This window comes from Pygoscelis adeliae, unplaced genomic scaffold (genome assembly GCF_000699105.1).
Source record: "Pygoscelis adeliae isolate BGI_AS28 unplaced genomic scaffold, ASM69910v1 Scaffold855, whole genome shotgun sequence".
Lineage (NCBI taxonomy): Eukaryota > Metazoa > Chordata > Aves > Sphenisciformes > Spheniscidae > Pygoscelis > Pygoscelis adeliae.
In genome coordinates, this window is record NW_008824727.1 from 221,928 (window position 1) to 231,995 (window position 10,068).

The window sequence follows — 10,068 nt, forward strand, 5'->3', positions numbered from 1 at the left end:
GGGTGGGTGGCGTGGGGGGAGGGAATTGATCCAGCCCTGCGTTTGGGGGGGACGTCAGAGAGGGACGAGCCTCTCTGACACCCTTTGGTGGCGGGAGGTCCCGACTCTAACGTGTACGCTGCCGCAGAACCTCTGCGTGATATCGGGCTAAGCGTTTTGCCGCTCTTGCTCTATTTTCTTCACTGCTAAAGAAGTTACGCTGTATTGTACTGAATGCGGAGCCGAAAGCATGTTGACCTTGCTTACTAGCGGTTGTTGCTGTTTGCATTCTGACATCCTGACGAACGTGGCGGTGGATATTCCATGAGGTGGGGCTGGGAAACGGCATGGCATGAACGGGGTCTCGCGACGGGGCTGCTTCAGGTGCCCCTTTCCAATAGGCTTCTTGGTGTTTCGCTGCCGCAAAGCCTCGCGGAGCCAGCCTCTGCAGGCTCTCCGTGCGCGCTTGAGGCTTTTTGGGGTGCGCGTAGGGGGCCACGATACAGTAATGAAGTTGTCTAAGCTTCGTCTCCGCTTACTGGTGTCTCTCTGTCTCTGCCTCTCTTTCACCGCGAAGATTCACCATCGAGGTCACCTTCCAAGGTGGAAGTGACTGAAAAGAAGACAACGGTGCTTTTGGAGAGCGGCTGCCCTCGTGGCCCCTTGCTCAGCGGTAGCCGTAAGTGCTTGGATGTCCGAGGCTCTTACCAGAGCGCCCGTGTTCCTTAGCCTTTCTTGGAGTGGGGCGGTCTGAATGTGGGTCACTGAACTCGTCTGCGCTTGCTGCAGAAGAGAATGTCCGGGTGCCCAAGTGAAGGTGGGGGTGGAGCGTTGGGAGCGGGTGGGGGCAGGTAAAAGAAATTCCGCTCCGGCTAGTCGGTCTGTGACTCTGGGTGTTTCCTGGCCCGACAAGAACATTCCAGGCTATCCGGACCCAAAGAGCTTTGCTCCCCCTGTACTTGGGGCTCTGATTGTCTCTGGGACAGAGCGCCGCTGCCGTTTTGACGGTTTGCGGCCAAGGCCGCCCAAACTCTTGGGAATCTTTGGGAGTCTTTGTTGAGCGGGAGGGGTATTTTAATGATATGCCCGGTGGGAAATGAAACTTTTCAGGTGCCTAAAAGAGCCGAGAGCTATATGGAGGCTCCTTCCTTTGGTTTATTCCGGCAAGTCCGTAATAAATTCCGCTCTCTACCTTTGTGCGCGTGTAGTTGCCTATTACAAGCGTCGCGGTCGGCAAGCGACCTCTCGCCCGTGCTGAAGGCTGCTACTTCAAGCATTGGTATCTTTCTTGTGCTCAGGGGATAGCCGTATGCCCAACGGCTTGGATCCGGTGGCCGAGACGGCGATCAGGCAGCTAACTGAGACGAATAACAAGCCTGCCAAGAAGACCCCGACAAAACGTAGCACGCTGATCATCTCGGGAGTTTCCAAGGTCTCTCATAGTTAGGGGGCTCCATTTCCAATCCGGGAGGTCGTTTCTAGGGATGCGTGCACGAAACCACCCTGTCCCGTAGGGACCGGTGTAGGAAGGTTCCGGCACAGACGACTTGCTCGGCAGAACCCTTTCGCTGCTTCCTTGCAGCTCGTTGCTGCTTCCCAGTGAGTGTCAAAGGTACCTCGCCAGTCTGCAGGGCAGCTGCCGGTCGGAGTTCACAAAGGGCAGCCGCAGAAAGGGAGGCCGCTGCCGTAGCCGGTTGGGAACCTCGTGGAGAATCTAAGGAGTTCTCCTTGGACTCGCCTGCGGGAGCGAGGGAGGTGCTGCAGAATGCTTTGGAATCGGCCGTGGTCCAGTATCTTTCAGCAAAAGAGTGACGATTGCGTGTCGGTGCTGTCTAGCACTGATGATCGGAACCGGAGCATCCGTATGTAGGCGTGGATGGAAGAAGGGACGTGAATGCGATCCTTTAGACCCTGTCTTCCTGTCTGTCTGACCTTCTAACCCCCCTCCAGGTACCTATCGCTCAAGATGAAATGGCACTTTCCCTGGGTTATGCTGCATCCCTGGAGGCCACGACGTACGGGGATTCTGCGGCAGAGGGTGCAGCTGACCGGATGCGCGATTCTGCCGAATCATCGCAGCTGCTGGAAGCGTCGCCGTCGGAACAAAGGGCCGGTCAGGAGCTGGATGAGACGACGCGATCGGACATCTCTGAGAGACCGTCGGTGGAAGATGTTGAGTCTGAAACTGGCTCCACGGGAGCCCTTGAGACCAGGAGCTTGAAAGATCACAAAGGTAAGGACGAACCGTTAGACGGTAGCTAGCGTTAGCCTGTCGTACTTGAGGACAAAGCGACGTCTGAGTTCCCCGCCCGAGCGTGGGGACCGCAGCCAGCTTTCGGCATGGCAAAGAGCGGCTTCTGCTGGAGCCTGGAAGAGCCTGCCTCTCTCCCGTGCCTCCCGCTGGGGCGGTTCCAAGCTCCTCTGTTTGCAGGTGTCTGATTCCTGTGGCGTTTTTTCGGTTTCTGCGCTCTCTCGGAACCCTGCACGGCTTGCGTGTTCCAGAGAACCCGCTTTCACTCCCTGGCCTCTGGGCCCGCGGATCAGGCGCGCGTCCGTAAATAATGATTCCTCCTCTGAATTCGGCTGCCTCTGGCACGGAAACGGAGGCCTCCCAACCATGTGGATCGTACGGGCCTCCCTCTTTCTCCGTTAGCGTCGAAGTAGCTAGCGCCTCTGACCTGTTGTACCGTAGGGTGTCCGCGCAAACTCTCTGCTTTTTTTTAAATGACGGAGCGGGCCTGCCCCGACCGAGCTGCTGTTCTGGACCGTCCGGGCTTGCGTCAATCAGGCGGATGGCACACCTTGGATTTGCGTGCTTGTAGCCGTGACGGTTTCAGCGAGCTACAAACTTTACGTAAACAAGCGCGAGCCGAGATCTCGATTGCTCAGAATACGAGAGTGGCGCAAGTTTTGGGGGGTTGCACCCTCCGGTACAACCGGGTACAGTTTGAACTGTGGTGGCCCCTTGTTTGCACGTCAGTGGGTAGAAAGGTGTGTGGCCCGGATTCTTGAGAGACCTGGCGGGCGGGGAAGAGAAGGAAGAAAACGGAAAGCAAGCGCTCCCTCTGTAGGAAATACTGTTGTAGCTTTGTATGGCGTGTGGGTTTTGGATATGCCTTTTCGCACCCGTTTGGGGCCGACGGCGATCGGCGTCTCCATCCTGTCCCGCCCTCGTGAGTTATCCGGAGCCATTGTTGTTATTTGTCTCCAGGCTCGGGCATCTCGCGAAACTGCGGGCAGTTGTTCCGGGGGCTTGATGACTGGCTAATCCGGGCGCCCTCGAGATGGGCTAATCTGAGAGGCCTTTTCCCGGCGTTGCCACATGCAGACGTTCTCGCTTGTTTCCCATTCGTATGAGTCTTAGTTTTCTATTACGATTCCGCACGCTTCCATTGAAGGGAGGAGGACGTTGTCGCGTAAAAGGATGTTTACGCAGAGGGGACACGTGGTGGCGTGCTTAGTGAAGCAGCTGCTCGGTGTTGCGGTCTGTCCTGAACGTAGACTTTGCGTTGCGGTTGGGAGCTGGGATTTGCCGACTCGCCGGGCGCTTCCGCCGCTTGGGGCGGAAGAGGTCTTTGCTGCTCATCCGAGAGCAGCTGGGTGCATTGCTGCCCCCGAGACTCACCAGGGCAGGATGCTATCGTGGTTTCTGTCTCCTTCCTTTCTGTGTCTGCAGTTAGCTTTCTTCGGAGTGGTACCAAGCTCATCTTCCGGAGAAGGAGCAAGCAGAAGGAAGCGGGCCTGAGCCAGTCACACGATGACTTGTCCAACGTCACCGCCAACTCCGCCGCCAGGAAGAAAGCCGGCAGCTTCTCCCGCCGCCTCATCAAGCGCTTCTCCTTCAAGTCTAAATCCAAACCCAAAGCTAGCGACAGCACAACGGCAGGTGAGAATTGAAGGAGGGAGAAGCCCGTCGGAAAGATTGCGCAGAGGTCCTTTTCTAGTCTCTTGTCTTCCCGCTCCGTGGTATCTGTGACCTGCAGTTCAGTTCCTTCCAACCTTGGCTGAGGGAAGACACCCCAGCGCTTTACGCCGTTTGGGGAGCGGAGGTGGCAAACCCGGGGCTTAGGCCGCTCATCTGCCTTGGCTTAGCCTTCTCTGACTGTCGTACCCCACCGCGCTCTCCCAGAAAATCCAGGTGGCATGCTAATCCCCGTGGGGGTCCCAGGAGCCGCGGAAGCGACTCTGCCTGCGTAGCTGTCTGGCATCGCCGGGTGCGTCCTGGAAAGGGTGGGTGGGGGCGGCCTCTCAAGCGGCAACCCTCAGAGTTAAAGCTCGAGAAACTACCGGGTTAGCTACGTTGCCAAGAAGTGTGGGACGTAGCTTTGCTCAGCTCTTCTAGCGAGAGAGAGCGACGCGGTCGCTGGCCGTCTAAAAGCTCTCATTGCTTCTGCTTGGCGCAGAGGCCGTAACCTGATGGCAGGGCGGGGGGACGTGTTCCTGGGCTGCGAGCTGCGAGGAGAAAAGCCTGCCGTTCTCCACCTGGCTCCGCCGTTGGAACGGTCTCTGGTTTGAACGGTGCTGAGGGATGCGTGCTTTCTGTGCTATGCTGATGAAGGAAGGAGTCTCTAAGAAGGAAGAAGTTTTAACCGCTGGGCGAGCTTTTGTAGAAGCCCGGGCCCTTGCGAGAGCGTCTGGTCGGTGCTGCCACCCTGTGACGCAGCCCTCCTTCCGCAACTGTCGTCTTGACCAACGGGGAAGGGGCCGTGCTGCATGCGCGCACCAGCTGTCGTATGAGCAGAACCCTTTCCCTCGGGGGCGGTTGGGGGCGCGTTCCCAGCGGGGCGTCAGGCCGTCTTCCAGACCTGCGGAGCGCCTGGCCTCTTGCGCTCCGGCGGTTCTCGCGCTGAGGGCTGGCACCACCCTGGAAACGGACGGCGAGGAATGTGGCGATGCTAGTGAAAGGGCAGTCTGACGTGGGGCCTGAAGCCACGTGGCGGAAAGAGGCAAGAGTTTACGTGTTTTCACTGATGAAAGGGTTTCCTGTAGTACAAGGAGCCTTTCTTGATTGCATCCGATATTTCCTTTCTTCTAGCAAACCCGATCCACCGCGTTCAAACGGCGGGCATTTCCGCAGCGGGTATTTGCACAGGGAGAGGCGCGCGGGGGAAAATCGACTCCTTGCGCAGGAGGAGACTGCCCTTCTAGACGAACGATTTTCCAGTCTTCTGACGCGTGCCCACTGCGAATATCCCCAGAGGCCCCGTTTGGATAGTGTAACGGCGCTCTTTGGAGAAACGCTCGTGCCCTGTCAGCGCGCCTGGTTTGAACGGAAGCTCCTGCTTTCCTGTGGGTTGTAGAGTTAAGGAGACGGGGCAAAGGGGAGGAAAAACCTCCCTGAAGAGCGATCGCCTAGGCCTGACTGGATTCGCTAGCTCTGCTCTCCTGTTACGGTACCTCCCGAGGTGGGGACTGTCGCCCTGCCTTATGCAGGATGCGACCAACTGAAAAAGCGGTCGTTGTCTCGACGTTGCGTATAAAACAACGTGTCGTGTTCTTCAGAAGGACAAATCCTGGCTTACCGATACGGCCGTCGCGTGCCATTTCTAAAGACCGGAATGTGTTCGGTATGCCGCTGTGAAAGGATTTACAGGCGGGAATTTCAGGGCGTCTGTTGGAAGCGTCTGGAGGTAGGGAAGGCCAGAGTCGCCCGGGGCGTGGATTGAAAGTGCTGGTGCGTGCCAGCAGGAGGGACTCTCTTTCCTGTTTTTCCTGCCGATGCCCCCTGAGGTTGGGCACGTGTGAGAAATCGGACCGGTCCAGCTGGCTGACCAGGAACCTCTTCTCCATCTGTTTGTTTTGGTCCGGGAGCCTTTCTGTCATCCCCGAGCTCTTTCACGTCTTTCATCCTTTGTTTCTTTCCTCCTCCACGCGGTACTGTGGCTTTGTTCGCAGCTCCGTGTGCTACGGATGTCGGAGCGCTCGCTGTTTCTCGCTGAAAATCGTTTTCCTCAAGGGGAGGGCCCGGTTCCTGCCGCAGCGCTGGTGGAAGTTGGCAGTCTGCGGGCTCGCCGCTAGCGATCCGCAGGCCGCCAGTTTGACGTAGCCTTCCTTTGCCGGGGCGGGGCAGCATCGCCGGGTCGGTGCAGCATCGCCCGCGGCGCTGTCCTTTGCAGGCACGCCCTTGTTCCCAGAGCCTCGGGGTTTGGTTCCGGTTCGGCGTTCTCTCTCGTGCCATCCCCTATGCGACTCTGCCTCTGTCGCTAACGGTACTTGACGGTCCGTTTTTGGGTTTTGTTTCTTCTTTTTTTAATACCGCGTCGAGGTTGCTCTGAATGGAGAGCGCTGGCTGAGCCCAGACAGCACCGCTTCTCTAGCGGGACGGCTGTGAAACCTTGCTTTAGAAATGCTGGTCTGAAAGGAAGGGAATTTTCAGAAGAGCCGGCGACTCTTCAGTTCTGGGTTTACCATGGGACCTTCTGCGAGTCTCGTTTAATGGGTCTGTATTCTTTTCTTTATATTGCTAGAGCAGCTCGCGCTGTCTCGGTGCGGAGCGGCTGGGGGGGGATGCCTGGGGCGCCCGCCGGCGCTTCTGAAGCGTGAATCTGGGGCTCGTGAACACGAGGAGGGCCACGAGGGCTAGCGAGCGTTGTCCTTGTCGCTGTAGACCGGAGGCGGAAAAGACGAGTGAGGTTCGTGTCCGACAAACGCGTACCTAGATTTTGACCGGAATGTTTTGGTCTGGCTCGGAGGAAGGAGGCGGTAGGAAAGCTAGGAGTAAAACCCAAACTTGAGTTCTTTGCCGGCTCCGGGGACCGAGGAGCCCTTTCTAGCCGTGTTAAATGGGCAATTCCTGCCATACGTCCGTGGGCTTTCCTGAATTTGTTCCCGGTTTGTTGACTCCAGGCTATGCCTGCTGATGAATCGCAGCGGAGGTACTGTTTTTGATTTTGAGCTTTGACCTGGCAGAAGACTCGTCTGGGCATCTCCTGCGCTGCGGTCTGTGGAACGAACGGCACGTGGGACGCACGACGGTTGGTGCGTGTTTTCCCTTGAATTTTTGGCAGCGCTCTTTATCACAGGCGGTAAGTTGCTGTGAAAGTTTGTATCTGCTTAGATAACTTGCGAAGGAAAGGGCTGTCGTCGAGTGCTGAGAGAACGCATCTCCGAGCATTGATTCCCGCACCCGCTTGTGTTTCCTAGCGGAGATGTTCTTTCTGCCATTTCGTTGCTTCTCGAAGTCGTGCAGCGTAGGGCTGATATTGTAACCTTTTATCTTCTTCTAAATGTTCTCGGTAAGCGCGGGCTGTTTTTCGGGGTGTTTGGGTAAGCTGCTGTTTGAAGGACAGAGGCAAGGGGGAATGGCTCAGCCGTGTGCACCGGGAGTTCTTTATTTCTGATACGCTCCTGATAAACGTGTTGATCCTTTCTCTTCGCGTCCGCACGTGGCTTCCTTTCTCGCACGCGCAGTTGTTTTCAGCCCCCGAGCAGTAGGCGGCCGGTTTTGTTAGTCCCGGCTATGCAAGCACGGGTGACTCTCCCGGCTTCCCGAAGCCAAGAAAGGTAACGAATCCGCCTCGTGCGGGAGGTGTGATTATCGGCGTGAGAAACAATTCTTCTATCCTAATCTTCTTGGAAGGACAGGGAAGGTCGCGTTGGTCTTTGGCCTCCGGAAACTGTAAGGAGAGTCCCGGGGAGTTTCCCCCTGTAGAACTGCCGCTTAAAGAAATCTCTTTTGTATTTAATCCCTGCTCGTGCTTCCGGCTTTAGGACAGAAGAAACGCTATCTGAAATCTGCTTTTCCCTGTTTAACTTCTTCCGGATACCTGTGCCCGCACCTCGGTGCCGTTGCGGGGTTTGTGGCATTTCGTGATGCCCGGGACCGCGGATCAACCCCGGTGCCCGGTGCGGGCCGCCGTCTGACTTTTTAGACTCGAATGATCTGCGGTTGCCAGGTTGCTGTCTCAGGGTAGGGTCAGTATTTGCACCTTGTGAAATTGGTCCTCGACCAAGTATGTGGGGGAAGAGGAGCGGCAGAGCGGCGGGCTCGAACGCGCGGAGGCTTCTGAAGGAGTTCAACCCGCTTACGAAGGCCTGCGTTCCAAATGCTGCGTTTCACTGCCGGCTACGCAAGTAGAAACGGCGGTGCCTGGTAAATGAAGCCAAAGCAAGCATTTTGGTTTGTTTGGTTGGTTGTTCGTTTTTTTGCTATTTTGGCTGAACAGAGTTACTAGAACTTACCTATGCTGTGTATTTGTACTTCTCTGAAGAGAACGGATTTCTCTAGCTGCAAGTATATTTCTGTCTGGATACATATTCTCCTCGTGGAGGTTCCTTAAGAGCCTCCCTGTCGAAAAAGCCCTCGGCATCGGCCCGCGAGGGGTATCCTCTCGAGGCGAGAGAAAGCAGGCGCGGGAAGAAATGGAGGGAACCACAAAACCTCAGTTTCCGGCGGGTGCCGTAGGCTTTAGCGTGACGGATCTCTGACCGAGGCCCGATACTTGCAGAGGGCGCTCAAAGGCCGCGTATTCGAGGGCAGAGGGATTGCGCACGTGCACGTGCGCTTGCATCACTTGTAATTAGAGCGTGCTCTGCGAATGCCCGTGCCGGTCACGCTGCTAAGTGACTGAGGACGGGGCCGATCGGTCTGTCGGGAGAGCGGCCTTACCAGCTTCTGTGGTGTCCGCAAAACATTTCTTACGTGGACCTCCGCAGGGGCGGATTTGAGGAAGCGAGTCCAACTTCTGCCCCTGCGAGCACCTTCACGCTGCTTATGTAGCTGAGGATGTGTTTTTAGGCAGATTGGCTGAAGCGGGGGAGAGCGAGGGGAGACTATTCGGGTAGAGAGCTAGTCAGAAAACAGTTCAGCGGAGGGGAGCGTAATGAAAACTTCTTCAAACCGATAAAAGAGGGCCACGGGCACGCGCTGTTTCTAGACTAAACTGGGCGCACGGCAAAGCGTACGCTTACAAATGTTTTCGTTCCGCTTTTTTGTCTTCAGCGACGCCGCTTCCTTCCTGCGACGGCTTCTCTCGGTTCGCTGTTTGCTAAACCTACAGAGGAGTCACTTCTGGGTAGCTGGCGAGATGCTTGAATGTTGGGTGGCTGGCGTTTGCGTGTTTTGGGGTCTTTTGCATTGTTCTCCCTTCCCTCCCTCCCCCCCTCCCCCCGGGTCACGGTGAGCGTCATGGTAGAGTGACGATCCCAGCGGTGGTCAAACTTCTGGAAAAGGTCTTTGTGTACTGGCGATACCGCAGCTCCTTCTATAGGCATGACTGCTCCACACCACCTTTCCTTGCTCGTACGGGTACTGGACCAAATACCCACGCTGAATTTGAATTAGCGCCCCTCCTTGTGCGTGCTCTTTTGTACTTTGATGCCTTCTCTCTGGGTGGATTATTTTAACCCCAGATTGTTTAGAGGGAAAAAAAAATAGGAACTGTGTAGCTATTTAAGAGATGAGAATAAAATGACTTAATTTGGACTAAATGAACGAAGTTCTTGCACCTTTGTAAATGTTGGAGAAGAATTCCATTGCTGTGTAATGGCTGAACCTGTTAACTTATTAAATCACATGGAAATCAAAACCTGACCCCGAGTCTGACTTCACGCCTGCTGGAGTGCAGTGGGTTGGGCTTTGGCGTTCTAGAAGTTCAGGGAGGTAGTTGATTTGTAGTCCTCCTTTTTGTAAGGCTGTCGTCGCTGAACAGCCCTTTTTGCCAAATGCAGACACACGGGTTTACAGTCCGTAAGACCGCGGCAAGGGCTGTAGCCTTTGCGGTGCTTCTAGGAGTCAAGGGATTCCCAAGGTGGCGACGTCAGCCCCCGGAAGACGTGAGCAGCGCTGAAACCTCGGGCTGACCCCGGACATGCGGCAGCACCCTGGGAGAGTCGGTTAAGCTTCTCGGGGTGCCCTAGCGGAGAGGGGAGAGCCCTGCCCTCTCCCTCATTAGCGCCCGCTTCGGCATTCTCCTCTCCCTTAGCCTGTCCTGCTTTCCCTTGTTTCTTGTCCTCGCTCTGTCGCAGGGCCTGCGGTTCCAGCTGCAAAGTCAAGGTAAGGCCAGAGGGGCGGCGGCTGGACATTTCGGCCTCAGGAAGGGCTCATCCTGCGGGGAAGGAGGTGGTGTCAGGCCAACACCCTGGCCTTGG

The 10,068-nt window shown here is 56.4% G+C and overlaps 1 protein-coding gene across 1 annotated transcript in view; it reads left to right on the forward strand.

Moving 5' to 3' along the window:
* Positions 1-10,068, forward strand: part of C2CD2L (C2CD2-like) — a 19,711-nt gene that overhangs the window by 7,559 nt on the left and 2,084 nt on the right. The window contains exons 10-13 of the mRNA XM_009323393.1: positions 557-658; positions 1,278-1,411; positions 1,930-2,212; positions 3,656-3,865. Coding sequence (XP_009321668.1) covers positions 557-658; positions 1,278-1,411; positions 1,930-2,212; positions 3,656-3,865 — 729 coding nt within the window. The remainder of the gene's footprint in view (positions 1-556; positions 659-1,277; positions 1,412-1,929; positions 2,213-3,655; positions 3,866-10,068) is intronic.